Here is a 23,196-nt window from a genome sequence, read left to right on the forward strand (position 1 = left end):
AATGACCGGAAATTATTCATTGAATGTCCAAAAACTTAGAGGAAGAGATAACTACGATGATTGGGCTTTCGCAGTGGAAAATTTTCTTATCCTCGAGGGCATCGATATTGCGAAGAGTTCGGAACTAAAGGAAGAAGATGATCGAAAGGCCAAAGCTAAGATGGTGATGACTATCGACCCCTCACTATATGTTCATATCAAAAATGAACGTACGGTGCATGGTCTGTGGGCGAAATTGAAATCATTATTTGACGACTCAGGGTTCACGCGTCGCATAAGTTTACTAAGAACATTGATCTCGATTCGTCTAGAAACTTCAGATTCAATGACTGCATACGTGACCCAGCTAGTTGATACAGCTCAGAAGCTTAAAGGCACAGGCTTTGAGATCAATGATGAGTGGGTGGGTTCACTTCTTTTGGCTGGATTGTCGGACAGATTCGCGCCAATGATAATGGCCATTGAGCACTCTGGGATGAAGATTAGTGCAGATGCAATAAAAACAAAGTTGCTCGATATGAGTGCAGATAGTGAAATAAAAACAGAAGGAGCATTTTTCTCCAAATCCAGAAGTAGTCATCAAAATCAACGTTATTCCAACACTGACAAAGCAAATTACGGCGGGAAACGTCAACAAGTGTCAAACCAAAATGGCGGTCAAGCAAGTGACGGAAAGCCGGCGAAAAATATTCGTTGTTACAAGTGCAAGCAGTTAGGACACTACAAAAATCAGTGCCGATCCCCCGAAATGCAAAAAGATAAACAAGTAAATGCATTTAGCGCGATGTTTTCAGTGAAAAAGAATTCAGTGAAAAGGATTGGTATGTCGACTCAGGAGCGAGTACTCATATGATTTCTGAATTGAGCAAAAACATGATGAAGAATGTGTCTTACAACACCGAAGCTCGTAATATTGTGGTGGCAAATAAAGAAAGCGTGCCAGTTATATGTTCCGGAGACATTGAGATAACGACGCGAGTTAAAAATAAGGAATACAAAGTGAATGTCAACAATGTGTTATGCATACAAAATCTTACTACCAACCTTCTATCCGTTAGTAGGATGATATCTAGTGGAAACAGAATTATTTTCAATGAAAATGTTTGTCACATTTATAATCAACGGAATGAATGCATTGGAGAAGCAAACTTAACAAACGGTGTGTATAAATTGAACATTGTGAAGTCAGAAAAACTTTTGGCAGCGACGGCAGTGACTTCAAGCTGGACATGGCACAGAAGGCTTGGCCACATAAACAGTAACGACCTGAAGATCATGAGAGATGGAGCAGTGGATGGCTTGTCATTCCAAGATAAGGCAGACATAAGCAGAGACAACTGTACAGTATGCTGTGAGGGAAAGCAAACAAGATTGCCCTTTCCAGTTAGTACATCACGGAGCAAAAATGTTTTGGATATTGTTCACGCTGACCTCTGCGGGCCTATGGAGAACAAGTCGCTCGGACAGGCTAGATATTTTCTACTATTGGTGGACGATTACAGCAGGATGGCTTATGTATACTTTCTAAAGACAAAAGATGAAGCTTTCTCTTATTTCCAACAGTACAAAAGCTTAGTAGAAAATCAAAAATCTACTAAAATCAAAATGCTCAGAACAGATAATGGCAAAGAATTTTGCAATAATGCATTTGATAATTTTTTGAAAGCTAATGGTATAGTACACCAGAAAACGAATCCCTACTGTCCAGAACAGAATGGGTTATGTGAGCGCTTAAATAGATCAATAGTAGAAAAAGCAAAATGTCTCTTATTTGATGCAAAATTTGAAAAGTTCTTGTGGGCAGAGGCAGTGCACACTGCTGTGTACTTGAAGAACAGATCCCCAGCTGCAGGTCTTCAACATCGTACACCATTTGAACTTTGGACAGGTAGAAGACCAGATGTCAGTCATATCCGTGTCTATGGCAGCCCAGTCATGACACATATACCAAAAGAAAAAAGGTTAAAGTGGGACAGGAAAGCAAAGAAACTATTTTTGGTTGGTTATGCTGAGAATGTTAAAGGGTACAGACTGTATGATCCCGCATCACACTCTATTACAACAGCAAGAGATGTTGTCGTCATGGAACAAGAAAATGACAGTATGACAACACAGATTTCAGTACAGGAGAATAGTGAAGGAAAACAGGATTCAGTGGGGGATGAGCAGCTAGATAGTACTCTGGAAAAGTCCTGTTCAGAAGATGAACAGAAATACGAACAAGATGAGACCTATGTTCCGGAGCAGTCCAGTTCAGACACAGAGGACAGTTTCTATGACTCAACTTCACTTGAGGACACAGGGGTTGTCAATACTGAAGCTAGAGAGAAACGTGTCAGGAGGAAGCCGGAATTCTATGGTTTTGCAAACTTATGCATCGAGAATGAAGTGCCAAGTGAGAACATTTCTTTGAAGGATGCTATCAGTGGACCGGATAGGGAACAGTGGCGGCAGGCTATCAGAGAAGAATTGCAGTCATTCAGTGATAGAGATGCATGGGAACTAGTGGACAGACCAGTGAATAAAACTATAGTGAAGTGCAAGTGGGTCTTCAAAATAAAATACAATAGTGAAAACAAAGTGCGGTACAGAGCAAGGCTGGTGGCGAAGGGGTTTAATCAGAAACAGGGTATGGACTATAAGGAAACCTACTCACCAGTTCTCAGGTATTCCACTTTGAGATTATTGTTAGCTTTGAGTGTAGATAAGAACTTAAATGTATTACACCTTGATGTGCCTACTGCATTTTTAAACGGTGTGTTAAATGAATGTATTTATATGGAGATACCAGAATGTTCAGATATACCTAATTCTGAAAATAAAGTGTTAAAACTAAAAAGAGCTATATATGGCTTAAAACAATCAGCAAGAGCTTGGTATCAAAGAGTAGAAGTTTGTTTGCTAGAACTAGGTTACACCAAGTCACAGTATGAACCATGTTTATTTATGATGTGTAATAATAATGTCAGAGTATATATAGCAATATTTGTGGATGATTTTTTTATCTTTTACAATAGTGAAGAAATATGTGATAAACTAATTAGTGAATTGAAAGCAAAATTTAGTATAAAGAATTTAGGCCAGATAAAGCATTGTCTTGGTATGAATGTGACTGTAAAACAAGATTCAATTACTATAGATCAAAAAGATTTTGTTGATGTAATTTTGAAAAGATTTAATATGGTAAATTGTAAGAGTTCAGATACTCCTATGGAAAAGAATTTAAAACTAGATAAGGCTAAAAGTATTTGTCAGAAATATCCATATCAACAATTGTTAGGTGCTCTTATGTATTTGTGTGTTTTAACTAGACCTGACATAAGTTTTGCAGTGAGTTTTCTCAGCCAGTATAATAATTGTTATGATGAGACTCACTGGAAACATCTGAAGAGAGTGTTAAAATATTTAAGTAAAACTAAACAGTATGGGTTAAAATATGTAAAAATGATAGTAGATTGTTAGGCTATGTTGATGCTGACTGGGCATCTTGTTCAATAGACAGAAAATCTTATACAGGGTTTATTTTTAAATTGTCTGGCAGTGCGGTCTCATATGAGTGTAGGAAACAAACAACAGTAGCATTATCTAGCACGGAGGCTGAATACATGGCTCTCTCCGAGGCATGTAAAGAGGCTGTATATTTAAATAAATTAATTTCTGAAATGAATGGAGGTCATATTGATAATGTACCTGTAAATTTGTTAAGCGATAACCAAAGTTCTCAAAAATTAGCATATAACCCTTTGTTTCACAGAAGAACAAAACATATTGATGTTCGGCATCACTTTGTCAGAGAATGTATAGTTAATGATTTGGTCAAAATATCTTATATGCCTTCAGCAGAGATGCCAGCTGATGTTTTGACTAAAAGTCTTAGTAGTGTAAAGCATTATAAATTTGCAAAGATGCTAGGGCTGTCACAAGTTTGTTAGTTTATTTAATTTTCTTGTTTTACAAATTAATGTGAACATAGGATTATTTTGATAAGTGGGGGTGTAAAATTTATAATCTGTATTAGCAGTCTGTGGCTATGTCTATGGTATCAAAATAATCTATACTTATCCTGTATTATTATCTATGGTCAAAACTTTGACATGTGCAAAAAATAAAGCAGTTAGTGCGTTACTGGAAATCACACGAGTTTTATTAACTTTGTTTTGTTACACCCTATACATACGACAGCTGAAATCTATCGCGTGGGCTCAGGCCAGCTGTATACCACCTCACTCGATCAGAGGATTTTCCGCACCTCTCATAATCCCATACCTTCTTTCTTTCAGACTTTTAGGTCCCTGTACTAGTTTGCAACATTTTAGTCTGCAGGCAATGGTTGTTAAGGAGATTTAAGGAGGAGCCTTAATTTAATGAAAAATTTTTCATTTACTACATTTCCATACATAAACTATTATAGTTAATGACCTTATCGTGCAATTATTTACTACAATAAATCAATAGACACATTTCAACATTTTCGAAATTAACTGCATACATATTGATAAGTACATTATAATATTTTCCATGAAATAATATTCTATATTTTCCTTATTAATATAGTTTAAGTTGTAAATTATTACACAAATATGCAAATAATCATATGACATACTTTGTATTAGAACACGGTATGACATAGTTATGTTTTGCTTCAATTTATCAATTTACGGTACGGTACATTTTACAATGGCTTACCTTTTGTTTTTCAATAATTAATCCACTAATTTACAATTTTTGAAAGAGTTGCTACAAAATAATTTTCAGTAACTGAAAATCGAACTTTGAGTTTTAAACTTCTTCTTCGTCTTTTTTATCAACCAATCACAGTCGATCTTGCTTAAAAATTGTACAGATTATCCAACTTAATTTAGTTGCTACGTTTAAATTTGGAACCCAATTTTTTTTTGTTCGAAAGTTTCACCCACCTGCGTTAAAATCTCAAGAAGTAAAAGAATTATTTGCCGTGTACTTTTTGCGACTAGAATTTTTTGATTCCTACCAAAGCAAAAACGAAGGTTTAAATTATTAAAATAGTGTATAGACCTTGTAAAGCAGTGGAAGGATGAATCATATGCCGAAGATAATTTATTGTAAGTTTATATAAAATGCAAATATCCACTTCAAATAATTGTTTTACAAGTGGTTTTGCACATTTTTTCTTGTCCAAACTTCATTTTCTTCATTATATTTATTGGCATGGGAGTTGGGACTCGTGGATAAGTAAAGCTTGTATGTCCTTCAAAATAAAAATATTCGTTCCTACACCATAATATCAATAACAATTACAGTGTAAATGTACTTGGTTTACAGAATTGTATACGGAAATACAAACTTTCTTTCCACATCCTTCATCATGGATCAAAGTGTAGATGTTGTGGATCATGTGTCTTCCCTATTGGATGGTGAAAAATACAAAGAAGCACTCACTGTAGCAGTAGACGAGAAATATGCAAAACAGTTCAAAGATAACTGTTGGGATTTAATATCTGTTATTGTTTCAAAAGTTAATAATGATACAAACACATTGAAGCCCTCACTTTATGGCACATGTGAACAATTTCTATCAATAATTGTTCAGAAGGCGGTCCCCGAGGAAGCTCTCCTAGAGTTTATTGAACAAATTGAAGTATCAAAAAATGATGCTCAATTCTCTATCATACTTCAACCATTGCAGCAACTCCTTCTGAAACTGACACTCAAAAGAGGTAGATCATTGGAATGGTGTCTCAATGCCATAAGTACATACATTGATAACATACCCGTGCCAGAGTATGAGCTAGAAGGCAAACAACGTCTTTTGATGGAGTGTGATGATAACATAAGAAGAATTAATAAAGTTTACTCCTTATTACCACCATTCTACTGCCCTTTTATTAGTGAAGTGATGAATGATGATAAATGTAGACCAAAACAGATAATTTCTGCATTTCTTATAAGTCTGTTTGGTAAACCATTAGTTTATGTGGATGTAGATCCTGATACTAACAAACAAAGTGAAACAAGGGCTTGTACCAAGTTTTTAATTGCAGATATCTGCACTTTGCTTAAAAACCCTTTAAAATTCCTTGCATATATTGAAAAATGTAGCAATGAGAGTGAAAAAACAAAACCCAAAAATGAAAAATATGATGAAAATGAAGAAATTGATCCTTATGATCACAAGGAGAAAGTGAACATAACTACTTTATCTGGGTTGTTTTATGCATTGCTGTCAGGACATTTTGAAATTCCAGACACGGCTCTGCCTCTTGTATACTCACCAGAATACCTTGTGTGCACTGTGCTTCTTTGTGGTGTTCATTTACTCAGTTTTACTGAATATGGCCCTCTGTCTAAAGGAATATACTTGTGCAAGGAAATCCTAAAGAAATACCCTGAAAATATTCTTTCATCTAAATTAACTATGGTCCATTATAATTTGGGCAAGAACTTAATGACCGTAGCTATATACTCCATGTATCAATCTTTACGTAAAGAGTCTGTTGTGATATTAGGAACACTGGTTAACAAATTTGACTACAAAGGAAGGTGCTCTCTCATTAAATATATGATAGACAATGCTAATCACTCTGGGATGATTGGTTATGCAATATCTTTGTATAAAAACTCCTTGGATGAAGCTTTTAAAGAACCAGAATTGCCAGCAACTTTTAAGGACTCTCAGCTGATGGCAATGTTGAAGAAAATCTGTCACCTTCCACATGGAGCAGAATCAGACTTGGTAGAATTGGCTGACCAAATAATCACATCTCTTAACCTGTTGAGATATTTAGTCATAAAAGATACAGGCAATGTAACTAATTTTAAAAATAATTTTGTGGCAATTGAAACAAGCTACTTAGAACCTCTAAGGGTGGCACTAAAAATGTCAAAGGCTCACTATGAAGTCAAGTTAAAAGATATAGAAGAAGCGAAGAATAATCCTAAAGAGAATATCAATGTTTCGATTAATGTTGGTGGTAATGTGCTGGACACCATACCAGATAAAAACAAGAAAGAAATAATATTATCAGCATTAAATGCTTTTCATTTGATTGAAGGTCTTGTTGCTAGATTAAGTGAATGTATCAATTTGAACAAACAGAAGCCTGTATAATATTTTTTTCACAATATGAATAAAAATATTTAAAATTTTCATTAGTCTTTTTATTACTCAATACATACAGGTTGTAACAAAAATAAGTGATAATACTTTAGGGTGTGTATGTGTTCCTTGTAGAGAGTTCACTGTGAAAGTAGCAGCACTGAAAGACCAAAATTTTTTTTTCACTTTGGTATGGGGAAACTTGTGACGCTGGGGCCCTTGCCCATCCATACAAAAGTGAAAAAAATGTCGTCTTTCAGAACTGCTACTTTCACAGTGAACTCTCTACAAGAAACACGTACACACCCTAAAGTATTATCACTTATTTTTGTTACACAATGTATATTTTAAAACCTGTTTGAAGTAAGAAGACTTGTATAACTTCCTATGTCTTTTTCATTCATCCACCCTTAACTCTTTTTTAAATAATTTACTAAAACTTTTAAGAAAATGGATGTATAGTGTATATTATGTTTAAACTGTATTATCAAAATGATTATTTACATATTATTTCAAAATATTTATTTGTTAACAGCAATGAGAAATGGACGAAAGGCTCTGATGTCAATTGCATACATACAAAGCTGCAAAGCCCTACAGCTCACCAGAGCATATTGTAAAGAAACAATTAAAAATGAAATACCAAATGACAGCAGTATTACAGTAAATACCGAACACGATGAACGCCAGTACGAGGAGGATATAAAGAGAAGAATATTGACTAAAGCTATGGAGTTTGTGCCTACATCGGGGTGGTCAGTGGAATCTCTGACACAGGGTTCAGAGGCTATCGGGTATCCAGGCATCACACATGGACTTTTTCCCAATGGAGGAGGAGATTTAGTTCATTATTTTAATGTAACATGCAACGAACAACTTGTTCAGCATATGAAAAATGTAAGTAAAGCTTTCAGTTCTGTTAGTTAGGGGGATATTAGATTATCATATATATTGGATCCGAGATCATCGAGTCAATGATATTGGATAATGTAATATAGACATATGATTTCTTTTATTTCTTCCTTGATCATACATTTTTGACATTTACTGAGAGATTGGATCCAATACGGTCATAGAAATAGGTGTTGCCAGTTATTTATTATAAAGAAGAGTTTTTAATTTCTTGTTCGTTAATATGTTTCAAATAATGTAATGTAATTATTTTTCTAATTATATACTTGGATAATATTGCTGAAATAACAAAAAACAAGCTATATTAAAAATGACGATGTCTTTTGACACATCAAATTCTCTGAGATCTAGTAACCCTGACATCAATACCTGTCAGCGTTAGCACTCTCCATTGGCTATTGAAACCACATATGACGTAAAAAAGGATCAATGAAATATGATAATGTAATAAGCAGATATGATCAAATGATCATATATATTGGATCCTATATATGATCATAGAAATGATCCAATATAAATGATAATGTAATACCCCCCTTAGGGTTGAAAATACTACTTTGTTTAAATAGACAGAAAAAATAATTTTGGCAAAAAATCTTGTAAAATACTAGATAACTTCTATTTAACTACTATTTTATTTCATATTTCAGTGGCCCAAAGAAGAATTAAAAGAACCAAATATTCCAGTAAAACTTATTGAGGATGCAATTGTAACAAGAATTCTTATGATTGATCCATATAAGTAAGAATTTGTTTTATTTTAACAAACAAATGGAGACAGTAATTATTTTTATTGTGTACATAAACCAAACTCAAAGTTTTTGAGCAAAATATAAAATTATAATAAGAGTTGTATACTTGATTTAAATGTCACTAGATGGCGTTAGTGTGCTAATCATAATAATTCATCTACGTATTTACTACGAATAATAAGTGCCCCAACACACTAGGCCGATGTTACGCGGCGTAAATTCCGCATGATTACGTCCGCAATGTCTAACGCATACAAAATACGGACGGATCGCGACGGAATAGTGTGTCATCGGTAATTTAAAATACATTGCGGGCGTAATCATGCGGAATTTACGCCGCGTAACTTCGGCCTAGTATGTTTAGACACTAAAAACTATGGAAACGTAACTCCCATACTTCAACCGTTTTGAATTTGGTTCTTTTTTGCACACTAAAATATGACAATAGCTACGAAACACTACTAAGGCTTCTTACAGACGAACAGCACGTGTCGGTGGCAGTCGACGGCAGCCGTTGACAGTTTACGACGCTTTCAAGAGGGCCTACCACGACCTTTCCTAAAACTATCATATTTCCAGAACACTTTGTTGTAAGATTACAATAACATTACCGCACTCACTTTTTAACTGTAATTTTACTAAAAACATTAAAAAATGCAAAACATTGTTAAATCCGCTGTGAAATATCAACTTTTTTAACAAAATTTAAAGTAATATTGCTAATCTGTCAAACGGTGTCGCTAGTAGAGGCGGTGGATAATTTTTTCACAGTACGTCCGCTGAATCGGCAGCGTACGGATTACCGACTAGCCAAGCAAATGAATGCTCTGATAAACTGTCGACGCCTGCCGTCGACTGCCGCCGACACGTGCCGTTCGTCTGTAAGCGCTCTAACATTCAAAAGGTAAGGCAGGCTACACATTCTGATTTTTTCAGATTATGAATTTCATAGATCGATCTGTAAGAATATGAATTTCCGATTATGAAATTCCGGCTGTGTGAGGCCAGCCTAACTCTTCCTTAGTTTTTACCGACTTCCAAAAAGGAGGAGGTTATACGTTCGGCTGTATGTATCTTATTTTTTTTGTATGTTCAACGATAACTCAGCCGTTTGTGATCCGATTTTCAAAATTCTTTTTGTGTTGTATAGGGTTTAACTCGAATTTGGTACCATGTTCACAAAAGTGGTGATCTGATGATGGGATCCTGGAGGAATCGAGGGGACTCCTTGAAATTCGTATGGAAACATATAGTGATTTCAATTTTTTCTGAAGCATTCGAGGTAAATGCAACCAAAAAGTAAGATTTCGCACCAGGTTATACCCTGGATCCGAAGGTACCCAACAGAACTTTTGAATCCTTATAGATACAGGTTCGGGGATTTCGGCGTTGTTTAAACAACTGAAAGCATAAGCCAACACATCAATTTATTTGATCATCATCAACAAAATCATAATTATGCCATGGGTCATCACATTATAAACCCAATTGTTGATGCTTTTCGTGATATTTTGCATCGAAGCAGATGTTTTTGATGATTATTTCGCTGTTTGTGGACCGATTTTCATAATTCTTGTGTGGTTGTATAGGGTATAATCTTGATTTTGTATAATAATTCCGAAAGTGGTGAGCTGATGATGGAATCTATGAGCAATCGAGGAAAATCCTTGAAATTTATCAAAAGACTCATAGTGGTTAAAATGTTGCTTCTAGTAACTTAAACATATGTTACGATGTCTCTTGGTCCAAAGACACTGATCAGAACTCCTGAACCTTTAAAGATAAAAGTTTTTAAATTGCAGCATCGCTTAGATAACTGCAAGCATTTACCACAATTTCGCTTACAGTAACATAATGTGAATAGTTAACATCGTCAACAAGTCGTAGTGGTTATTTACGCCTTATCTTTTAGATAATATTTAAATAAAGCCTTATCTTGTAGATAACTAAAAAGAGCTGATATGATGATGATGATGATGAACTAAAAAGAGTGAAATTATTATTTTTAACAAAAAAATTAAAACCGACATCCAAGGTAAAAACAATAATAATATTATGAACTAAAAAATATTGAATAACTCTTACTCTATAATAGTGCCTTTTTCAGAATTCGTCTAAATCACTATTAAGGTTTTTAGATTTAGGGCTGAGTATGTAAGGTTAAGAAACTTGGCTCTACATGAGATCTCACTACTTTTTGACACGACGAACTATAATATTATGTTCTCATCTTGGCAACATTTTTACATGAAAATGTTTTTGGTGGGATTTCATTTCTTTTTGTAAGCTGGTTTACGTTGTTTTTTCTTTTAGTTTTTTTTAGGGTTCCGTACCCATAGGGTAAAAACGGAACCCTATTACTGAGACTTAGATGTCTGTCCGTCTGTCTGTCTCCAGGCTGTAACTTAAGAACGGTAATAGCTAGAGAGTTGAAATTTTCACAGATTATGTATATCTGTTGCCGCTGTAACAACAAATACTAAAAACAAAATGAAATTAATATATTTTAATCCCTCCCATACAACAAACTTTTTTTTTGGCCTTTTTTGCTCTATATCAATAATGGCAACAGGTAGGTACTTAAATTTTTCTCAAAGTCCTTAGTTATATGTCTACTTTAATATTTAATGATAATATTAAAATAAAAAATTAAGGGGGGCTCCCATACAAAAAACACAAATTTTTGCCTAATTTTGCTCTATAATGGTATAGGTTAAGTTGGGTTTGATAATTTTTATGTTGTTTCAGTACTAATATTATGTTACATACCAAATTTCAGCTTTCTATGACTTCAGGAAGTACCCTAACAGTTTTGATGATCGGTGAGTCAGTGACCAAATTGTGGATTTTTGGACACCTATAAAATCTAATAGCTACGATATTCAAAATTTGCTCATTTAATAATTATACCCATGTCATTATATCTTAAAAATTTCAACTATCTGGAATTATTCAAACCAAAGTTACGAGGGTTCAAAAATACGACGAAACGTTTCGAGAAAAGATAGGTAGTGCCCTTGCGCGCTTCGCTTGGCTCATCTTGGCTGGGGCACTCCCGTGCCCCCAGATGTACAGAAATAGTTGTGATTTAGACGTATTCTGAAAAAGGCACTATTATAGAGTAAGAGTTATTCAATACTTTTTAGTTCATATTATTATTGTTTTTACCTTGGAAGTCGGTTTTAATTTTTTAATTAAAAATAATAATTATTATTCGCAGTGTATTTACCTCTATCTTTGGTCTCATGAAACTCATTATATTTTTCACTTCTCGTTTCAGGAACACTTGGCCCAAGGCAATGGCAATACAAGCCTTACCTAACAATGTTCCAAACAGCTTAGCTACATTGCTTTCCCTAGTAGATGACATTTGTTATCACACAGGCGACAGAAGTGTTGATGTAAGTATCTGACGTGGACGAGCCTAATAGTAGTAGAAGTTACTAGTAGTTAGTAGAGTCCAATTTCCATAACTCGAAATTCGAATCTCGGATCAGTCTGGCATACCGCACGCGTTCACTGTTTGACGCCTATGTAAATAAGTCAGCTCGTTAAGCAAATCGATGATCAAGGTATGAGAATTGCCAAGGCTCTGAAACATTTTTATTGTGGCAAAGATTTAAGTACTTAATTACTTATTTGATATTATTATAACCACTATTTTATTTCAGTTTAATTGGTACCTACGACGAGTGGGCTTAGCCGGTATTTACAAAGTATCTGAACTCTTTTACCTAACTGACAACAGCCCGGGGAGTAGCGGAACAAAAAATTTCGTTAAAGCACGCATACGAGACGCCGAATTTATTCAAATCGCTATCAAAATGAATCCAATCGCTGCCGCCCCACAAACACTGACAGCCGCATTTACAACGGTAAGAGGGTTTCACATTACGTAATAGGTTAACGGAGATAGCCTACGAATAATAAAAACTAAGGAAGAGTAACTGTGTCAAAAAATTTGTCCACAGTCTACAAAATGTGACCCAAATACATGCATACTTTATGCATGTATTCGGTACACAATTTTGTGCACAGTTACAGTTTATATAGTGAAGGAGTGCATCGAGCTTATATTGTTTTGAAAAGCTTTATCATATATTTTTTTAACAAATATAAGGTTGGGTTGCACCAGAGGCGTGGTTAAAGTTAAAGTTATGGTTATAGTAAAAGCAAATTTAACTTTAACCTTAACTTTGACCGGAGAAATTAACAGATGACAGCTGGTCCAACAAGGTTATAAATGAACGTGGGCGGGGGCGCTGCTGGTAAAAGAGAACTGTCAAAAATGGCGTTTTTGTATGATGACATCGTTAGTTCCTTTTTTCGCCACGCGCATTTAAAACCTTGTCGAGCTCTATGGTTATGGTTAAATATGGCGTCTTGAAAGCGTCCATTTTTATTTTTAACCAAAGATTTGACATTCTGCATAGTTACAGTTATAGTTAAAGTTAGTTGGTGCAACCCAACATAAAATATAATACACACATGACACATGTCCATTGTATTATAGAGGTCAGTGTGTATAATCCATTTTCAATTTGTCACTTTGTTGTCAACAGACTTCAACCATAAATAAAAGAGTATAATTCGTGTGTATAGGCTAGTCAGTTGTCACTCAAAAATCTGTCATTTTCCTAGTGTGTATGTTGTAGATACACACTAGGAAAATGACAGATTTTTGAGTGACAACTGACTAGCCTATACACACGAATTATACTCTTTTATTTATGGTTGAAGTCTGTTGACAACAAAGTGACAAATTGAAAATGGATTATACACACTGACCTCTATAATACAATGGACAGGCGATCGCTATCAATAAAATATTCCTATTTGAAAGTCGCCATATTGGCGCTGATTGCTGTAATGTGAAAGCAGTAGTGAGTGTACTTGGAACTACTATTTTGCAAATGGCGGTTGTCATTTTCTAGATAAATTAGTTCACAGTACGCTCACCGCGGCGCTTCAAATCGACATAAGAAGTAGCTGTCATTTTGTATGGCATAGCCTGTCCAGTGTATTATAGAGGTCAGTGATTATACGGCTTGACAAGGCTTTAAATGAATGTGTCAATCTCAATGGGCGCTGCTGGTAAAGAAGAACTGTCAAAAATGACGTTTTTGTATGATAGCAGCGTTAGTTCCTTTTCTCGCCACGTTCATAAAAAGCCTTGTCGAACTGTAGTTTTTTAACCCCCGACAAAAAAGAGGGGTGTTATAAGTTTGAAATGTCTGTCTGTCGGTTTGTCTGTCTGTCTGTGGCATCGTAACATCCAAAGGGGTGGACCGATTTTGATCTAGTTTTTTTTGTTTGATCAGCTTTCAAACAAAAAAATTGAGAGTGTTCTTAGCTATAGTTCATCATCATCAGCCTGCTTCGTGCTGAAAAATCGCGGTTCATCTAGTTGGCGTGAAGGGCCGATTAGCAACTTGCAGTCGTTTGGTGGGCTTTATTGCATTCTAGTTCGTGACATTTATGAATATTTACACATTAATGGAAAGTTGACCTGGTGCTGCAGCGTCACCTGGTAATCAATAGGATACCCAACTCCTCACCAACTTAGAGCAATGGTTTCGTGTTTGGGCTCATTTTAAATGCGACAACTAGTAATACGTAGATAACCAATAAATTTTTGCACGCTGCTGCTGCAGCATCACCTGGATTCTATAGGAGCCGAGCTCCATATGAACCCAAAGTGGAGGTTTCATGTTTGGACTCATATTGACGGCCTCATCCAAAAGGACATTCCTAGATGGTATTCATTGGGATATAATATGATCCTGTTGACAGGAATTATTCTGCACTATAACCAACACAAGTTTAAAAAGCATGAAATAAAATTAAATTAAGAAATTTAAAAAACCCCCGCCAAACAACTTTAAAGGGTAATGAAATAATGTATTTTACTGACTTTAAGTTTAAATTCAAGTGGCGCGTGAGCTTTCGGTCTGTGCGTACGCGTATTGCGTTCGTTAATGCAAGTGTACCTATCTACGTAATACGTATCGTTTGTTTCGTTTCAACGATTACTTTGCATGATGGAGGAAGAGGAAGATTTAAATTTACAAAGTAGCAATAGCAGGGATTCTCACTATATCAGAGAGTGTGAGATTGAACTTCACAACCTCGAATATTCAGGAGATATTACCATTCAAGATCATATAAATCATCAGCCTATTGTGCAGAAAAGAAAAACTCGAGAAGATGAGACGGAAAGTAGTGATGGTTTTACAACGGTTGTGCGTAAACCAAAACGCCTTATACGTAGTACATCTTTGATTGATAAGTCTGTTTAAAAAACAAGCGGGATTTGAGCAAATGGAAGATTTTGAGAAAAAAAATGAAATTTGTGTTACTTCTAGTACTGAGTTACCTAAGCAGATGGCGATGGCACGGTTATTACTAAGCGAAAATATTCAGAATATTATTAAAAAAAAATACAAGGTTTTTATACAATTTGAAAACGAAAATGATGCCGAAAAATTGCTCAATTGCTCAAAATTCAAAGATTTAGATTATCGTTGTCAAAAGACTTTTGAAAACTCCGTTTCTTATGGATTGATTAAAGGGGTTGATTTGGATTTAAAGGAAGATGAGATGTTTAAAATTTTCGAGTGTGAACATACTATATTAAACATAAAGAGATTGAAAAGGTTGTCCTCGGAAGGAAAATGGATAGATAGCGAATCAGTTCGAATATGTTTCCAAAATTCTACCTTACCTCCGTATGCATATGCATATGGTTGTAGGTTTAAGGTAGAACCTTTCGTATTTCCGGTGACCCAGTGCTTTGGCTGTTGGAAGTTTGGACACTATATAAAATTTTGTCCCAGTAAAAAAATGTTGTGCCCCAAGTGTGGGAATTCAAGTCATACAAATTGTTCATTAGAGAACATTAAATGCTTAAATTGTAAAGGCTCACATTTTGTACTTGATCGAGGATGCCCAATGTTTGCGAAAGAAAAAGAAATCCGTCTTTTGATGAGTGAACAAAATATTACTTATAAAAAAGCTCTAGAGATAATAGCTATACGACGTGAGGAAAAAAATGAATATAATTCTCATATTGATGACAACACAGCCAATAATGTTGAGATTGTAACCATTGTAACAGAAAATAATTTGACTACACCAAATTTGTACAGCGATGTTGTGAAAAGAAAAGTTGGAATACGTGAAACACAAGATTTGAGTTCTGGTAGCTCTGGATCAAAAAATGGGGTTCGTATTTCAACAGGAAGAAAATTAAAAAGAGTGCAGAAACAAAGAAGGCAACGTAATAATGAAGATAGAAATCAAGGTGAAATAGTTAAAGAAATGGAAGTAGATAATCATATTGAAGAAGGAGAAAATGACACACAAAGTAATTATGTAGAAAAGGAAGAAAATAAAATAGATGTTAAAAAGTTACTGGAAAAGTTATACCAAGCAATAATGTCAAAGAAAACGTTTAAGGAAAAAATTGGTGCAGTTGTTAATATTATTATTGAGGAATGTAAAACGTTTATAGTTAATTTCTTTAATAAGTTTAATTTATTTGAGAGTATATTAGAAGCTGTACTTAATAATGGACAGCGATAGTACGAAATTTATTGATATTAATATTGTACAGTGGAATGCTCAAAGTTTGCGCCCAAAATTGACTAGCTTTAGTGATTTTTTAATTCGAGAAAAAATTCACATTGCTATAATTAGTGAAACCTGGTTTGACTCCAATTTAGGAATTCATATAAATAGTTACAATATCTTCAGAAAAGACAGGGCGGACTCATATGGTGGTGTGGCAATTTTAATTCATAAATCTATTCGATGTTCGGTAAGTACTTTTCAATGCCATAATTCAAGTATAGAGACGCTTCATGTGAAGGTTCATAACTGTAAGTATATTCAAAATATTGTTTCTGTTTACTGCCCGTCATCTTCTAGAACAATGTTAGAGGACTGGCATTTTTTGTTTAGTTCTTTTCCTAATAAAACTATTATAGCGGGAGATTTTAATGCACACCATAGTGATTGGTCGTATAAAACAGATTTGAGAGGAACTCAGTTGTCGGATGTTATTTTAGACAATAATTATGTATATTTAAATGATGGAACACATACTCGTATAAAATTAGTAAATCAAAATTTACAAAGATCGTCGCCAGACATCACATTCGTGTCTGCGGATATTGCTATAAATTTTCTATGGACAGTTTTAAATGAGAATTTTGGTAGTGATCATCTTATAATTAAGTTCTACACAAAAATAAATTTTTCAAATAATTATTTTCAAAAAAGAAATGTAAAGAAAATTTCATGGTCCAAGTTTCAAGATAGTTTAGTTTCATCTTTTTCAGAAATTAATGTAGAATCCTTAAATAGCGATGTACAATTAATGTATGATGTTTTCCTAAATGTGTTAAACACAGCGATTAATACCAGTGTACCTTTAATAAAAATATGTAATAACCCTCAATCTAAGTTTAAGGCAAAAGATTATTGGTGTCAATCACTCTCATTAGCTGTAGCCCAACGCAGATTAGCTCTTAGTCAGTTTCGTCGAAATCCCACCCCAGATAATTTTATTAAACTACAATCTAAGATTAAGGAGGCAGCAAAAATGATTAAAATTAAAAAACAAGAAAGCCGTAAAATTTTTTATGATTCTATAAGTTCGGAAACTTCACCTACTGAAATGTGGAGACGAATGCAATGGATTAAGGGAATTCGTAGAAATGTGTCGTATGTAGATGTAGATAGTCGAAAAAATTTATTAGAATCACTTACTCCAGATTGGGTCGAAAATGTCTCTCCAACTTTTTCCTCCGAAAACTATGAATTAGAATCGAACTTTTCCCTACAGCAAGATACGGCGCCAGGAGATGATGGTATCACATACTCTATGATATCTTCGCTTCCAGAAACTTTATTAGTCTTTCTGTTGAATATTTACAATTTGGTTTTTAATACTGGACAGATTCCATGGCAATGGCGGGAGGTGGTTATTTTACCGATACCTAAAGTAAGTCAACATGGGGCCGATTTACAACTGAGGCCCATTTCTTTGATGACCTGTATTTGCAAAATTTTTCATAATATGATTCTTAAGCGTCTAGAATGGTTTGTTGAAAAAAATAATGTATTATCATCTACAACAGTAGGTTTTAGAAAGTCTCAATCTTGTATGGATAATTTAGTTCGTTTAGTTTCTTATATTCAAATTGGGATGTCTGATAATATGCCAACTCTTGTCTGTTTCTTGGATATCGAGAGTGCTTATAATGATGTTTTAATAGATAAAGTGGTTTTAAATTTGGATGAAATTAACGTTGGTAAAATAAATTGTAAATATTTATGGTCTTTTTTGAAGGAGAGACACTTAAAAATCAAAAAAGATGATGGACTAGGAGATTTTATACGATGGACTTTTAAAGGCTTGGCACAAGGAGATCCGCTCTCTCCTACTCTTTTCAATTTAGTAACCCGAAGGATATGTAGATTCGTTTTGGATGAAGGAATTGGTGTTTCTCAGTATGCTGATGATTTTGCTATTTTTTTAAAAAACAAAGATCTTAATGAATGTGCAAGAAAAATCCAAAGTGCTCTTGACAAAATTATTGTAGCATTAAATGAAATTGGTTTAAAATTATCTATAAACAAAACAAAATTTTGTGTTTTTAGCAGAGGAAGGAGAAAGAATATACCGGTTTTAAATATTTATAATAATCAATTGTCTTCAGTAGATTGCTATAAATATTTGGGTGTATGGTTAGACAGGAGTCTCCTTTGGGGTAAGCACATTAAAATGACGGAAGAAAAATGTAATAAATATTTAAATATTCTAAAGGTTCTCGTGGGAACGTCATGGGGAGTTCATCCAATACATATGAGAGGTTTATATTTTTCATTAATTAGATCTAGACTTGATTACGGTAGTATTTTATATGGTAGTTCAGCTAAAAGCAATATTTCTAGATTGGATAAAGTTCAAAATCAGGTTTTAAGAATTATAGGTGGGTTTATTAGGAGTTCACCTATTCATTGCATGGAAAGTGAGCTGAGCATTCCACCACTATTTATAAGAAGACAATTTTTAGCATACAAATATATTTTAAAATCATATTCTTGGAAAGATAATGCAACAGTAGATTTAATAAAAGAGCTTAGTCTTAAATGTCAAGGTCGATATTGGTGTAGGAAAAAACTCCCAGTTTTAGTTAATGTTTACCGTGAAACATGCAATTTAGAAGTTTACTCTAGTCATCTGCTGGATCAGTTTTGTTTAGATATATGGTTGTCTCAAATAGACATAAGGAGCTTTGTTATTCCCAATTTAAGCAGTGTTAAAAAGGCTAAGGATGAATATGAGCCAAATAATTTAAAATGTATAATTCAAGACGAAATAGCAGATAAATATAGATCATGGCATAAATTATTTACAGATGGCTCTAAAAGTAGTTCTGCACGAGGCGTAGGAATCTATGATCCAGCAAATGATCAAAGTTTTATGTTTAAAGTGATAGGAGAAGTTTCAATTATGTCATTAGAGTTAATTGGTATTTATGAATCTCTAAAATATGCTATTGAAAGTAATTTGAGAAAAATTGTAATTATGTCAGATAGTAAGAGTGCACTACAACATATCGTCCGATGTGCGATGGGATTACGAGGGATATCGATTGCTTATAACATTCTGGGATGTATTTATGAATGTGATAATAGACAAATTGATTTAAAGTTACAGTGGGTCCCGTCTCATATCGGATTACCAGGTAATGAAGAGGCAGATCAATTGGCAAAAGAAGCATGTTCGTCTGGAAGTGAATTAATTATAAAACCTTTTTATTCTGAATTGTTATCAAAATTTAAAAACAAAACATTATCTTTGTGGAAAGAATATTTTGATGACAGATGTAAAACAAAAGGAATATGGTATAAAACAATCCAATGTGAGCCTCTTCATATCCCTTGGTTTGCAGATAGTAACATAAGTAGAAAATTGTTAAAAACAGCCTTAAGAATCCGTTCAGGACACATTCTATCAAAGTCGTTTGCATTTTTAATGAAGATAGAAGATTCGGCTATCTGTGAAAATTGTAATAAAATAGATGATGTCTGGCATGTTTTGATGGAATGTGTCAAGTATAGAAGTAAAAGAAATTTACTCATCAACCAATTTAATATAAATATTTTAGATGTGGGATGGATTCTGAGTTGTTTGCACATGCCTAGATCTAATGCAGCTTTGGCTGTTTACAATTTATTGCTGGAAGTTGATGAGTGAATTTCATTAAGGCGGATACGATGGGGTTGACATGTCTATTGGCAAAAACCCCCATAAAAATAGATTTAAAAAAAAAAAAGTTTAAATAATTCCTAAGACTGGGTTGCACCAGAGGCGTGGGTAAAATTAAAGTTATGGTTATAGTTAAGGTAAATTTAACTTTAACTTTGCCCGGAGAAATTGAAAGATGACAGCTGATCCAACAAGGTTATACATGCGCGTGGACGGGGGCGCTGCTGGTAAAGAACTGTCAAAAATTGCGGTTTTTGTATGATGACAGCGTTAGTTCCTTTTTTCGTCACATGCATTTAAAACCTTGTCGAGCTCTTGTTGTTCTTGTTGAGTTGTCCGCGGGGAAGCGGGCGGCGCGGGCCCGCGTACACAAACTCGCGGAGTCTGTATACCTGCGCCCACAGGGGTGACGTTGGCGCGTTGGCTACGAATTTTGTGTTGTAAAACCATAACTTATCTTATAAACAATGGAATATTATAATAAATGTTCAGTGTACGGATGTAAATCTGATTCAAAAAACAAAAAGGATTTAAATTTTCATAAATATCGGCTCACAGTTTACACTAATATTGTGTTGGCCTTGGCGGCATTTATTTGCATCTCTGTTTTATTGTTTACGTTGTAAGAAGTGTAACAAGGAGAGAAACAATATAGAATAAATTAAAAATCTGTCAAATACCCTGTTACATTACTAATTAGTACCTACCTAGCTAGGTACACACACCAAGTGTAACATTTTGTCCTTTGGACCGCCCTTACCGCGCACGTAATAAGAGTTTTGAACAGGGATGTTAGACGGCCACTTGGAAATCCTTGTATCGAGCTGGCTGAAAACTGGTATCGGAGACAGAAAACTGGTACGCCTGTGCTCCGCTCCGGCGCTGCGAACACTGATGACAAACTGTGTCGGAAGTCGCATCCCAGTGAAAAAAAATAATATTTTAATTTCGTATACCTACTGTTAATAGAGGGCAGTAGGTAATAATCGAACGCACGGAAGAAATATCATTTTGAACTGCATTATCTTTTTGATATTATACTGCATAATTCGGGTATAAAATGTAAAATGTATTGAAAAAAATAGATAAATGATTTCTAACGAAGATTTTTATAAGAAACGAGGGTTCGTATGCTTAACCAAACAATGGAAAAGAAGGCCGAAGTAAACAAATTGAGATTTCGAAAAAACATTTTTACACACAACTGTTTATCGAGACTGCTTGCCATAAAAAAGTTTTATATTATAAAGGAAATCTGATTGGAATGTTTTTTACATGCATCTTTGAAATTTACCGGTTATTCTATATGGTCAGTGTATTTTGGTCGGTCAAGGGCCAATCTTGGTATTTTTGCGTACAAGGACCGAGTAGTCTTGGTACATGGTGCATGGAACCAAAACCTGGTATGTGTACCAATAAATTGGTACATCTGACATCCCTGGTTTTGAAGTGCTTCTCTTACACCTGACGTGTGATTAATGATTGGATATATATTCGAAATTTCGAATGCGTCTTCATTATTAATCCTTCGATCGTGATTCGTGGATCCTTGGAAATCTATTGTTATTCTATTGTGTCTCGCTCACCGGTGAGCTTATGGGGCTTGATGGGTTAATTAAATTTTTAAATAGAGAACTAAAATCATCTAAAAATAAAATTTCACGTAAATACGAGTATCTGGCAGTACGACATAATAATCTGTAAATAATAAATATAACACGCTGATTAAACGGATTAAATGATAACATTTGTATTACATTATACATTTACACAATATTTTATTTTTATTTTATTTCCCGTTCCGTGGCAACCCTGGCATATCTGCTCGGTACCTGTCATCGGTGGCGGCATCGCGCGACATCAAAGGCGTTTCGTTACTGTAGGGACTAATATTGCTATACTGTGCTAAGGGTCCAACCAAATCGAGACAATCAGTGACATGGCGATACAAAATGCAAAAGACACTGTTAGCGTACACTTAGGAATTATTTAAACTTAAAGTCAGTAAAATACATTATTTCATTACTTTTAAAGTTATTTGGCAAGGGTTTTTTAAATTTCTTAATTTTTTTTATTGAATCTTGGATACTATTAGACAATGCTTTAAACACGGCCAGTCTGAAATCAGGTGAGGCCCAGAGAGGAGAGTTGAAAAAAATATGTTAAAGTCAATATTTTTTTACAAAATATAGGTTACGTCCTAATATTGTTGAAACTAAGGTCGAATTTCGACCATTGGGCGATTTCTAGTTAATAATATTTAAATAAAATAAATAATGAAGGGTGGCTCCCATACAAAAAACACAATTTTTGGCCTATTTTTTCTCTATAACGATACGGAACCCTTCGTGCGCGAGTCCGACTCGCACTTCTCCGATTATTGTATGATACAAGCATTCGTTTCTTTTCTCGCCACGTTCATTTTTAACCCCCGACAAAAAAGAGGGGTGTTATAAGTTTGACCTGTTTGTCTGTGTGTATATCTGTCCGTGGCATCGTAGCATCCAAATGGATGAACCGATTTTGATCTAGTTTTTTTTTTGAAAGCTGACATGATCGAGAGTGTTCTTAGCTATAATTCATCATCATCAACCTGCTCAGTGCTGGACAATCAGGGTTTATCTGGTTCATGACAGGCCGTTAGAAACTTATATTCCTTTGATGGGTTTTATAATTAATTCAAGTTCGTGACATTTGTGAATATACAATATACGTATACACATATTAATGAAAAGTTGACCTGGTGCTGCAGCATCACCTGGTAATCAATAGGATATCCAACTCCTCGCCACCTTAGAGCAAAGGTTTCGTGTTTGGGCTCATTTTAATTGGAACAACCAGTAACAAGTAGATAGACAGTAAATATTGACATGCTGCTGCTGCAGAATCACCTGGATTCTAAGTGGAGGTTTCATGTTTGGGCTCATATTAACGGCCTCATCGAAAAGGACATTGATAGATGGTAATCATGAGAATATATGATTATGTTGATAGGAATTATTCTGCACTATAACCAACACAAGTTTAAATAGTTTGAAATAAAATTAAATTAAGAAATTTAAAAAAACCCCCGCAAAACAACTTTAAAAAGTAATGAAATAATATTTACTGCCTTTAAGTTCAAATAATTCCTAACTTGTGTAAAATAATATTTTAGTCCATAATTGTTGTCAAGG

At 34.5% G+C, this 23,196-nt stretch overlaps 1 protein-coding gene across 2 annotated transcripts in view; it reads left to right on the forward strand.

Moving 5' to 3' along the window:
* The window catches only part of LOC121738611 (ubiquinone biosynthesis protein COQ9, mitochondrial-like), a 37,677-nt gene that overhangs the window by 13,580 nt on the left and 901 nt on the right, over positions 1–23,196 (forward strand). Inside the window, exons 2-6 of one of the 2 annotated variants that reach the window (XM_042130783.1) lie at positions 5,039–5,081; positions 7,611–7,972; positions 8,638–8,729; positions 12,020–12,140; positions 12,411–12,614. In XM_042130783.1, coding sequence (XP_041986717.1) covers positions 5,054–5,081; positions 7,611–7,972; positions 8,638–8,729; positions 12,020–12,140; positions 12,411–12,614 — 807 coding nt within the window. In that variant the 5' untranslated portion in view covers positions 5,039–5,053. Of the gene's footprint in view, positions 1–4,899; positions 5,082–5,301; positions 7,088–7,610; positions 7,973–8,637; positions 8,730–12,019; positions 12,141–12,410; positions 12,615–23,196 lie in introns of those variants that run through there. The other variant, XM_042130782.1, reaches the window with a different exon arrangement.

This window comes from Aricia agestis, chromosome Z (assembly GCF_905147365.1).
Source record: "Aricia agestis chromosome Z, ilAriAges1.1, whole genome shotgun sequence".
Lineage (NCBI taxonomy): Eukaryota > Metazoa > Arthropoda > Insecta > Lepidoptera > Lycaenidae > Aricia > Aricia agestis.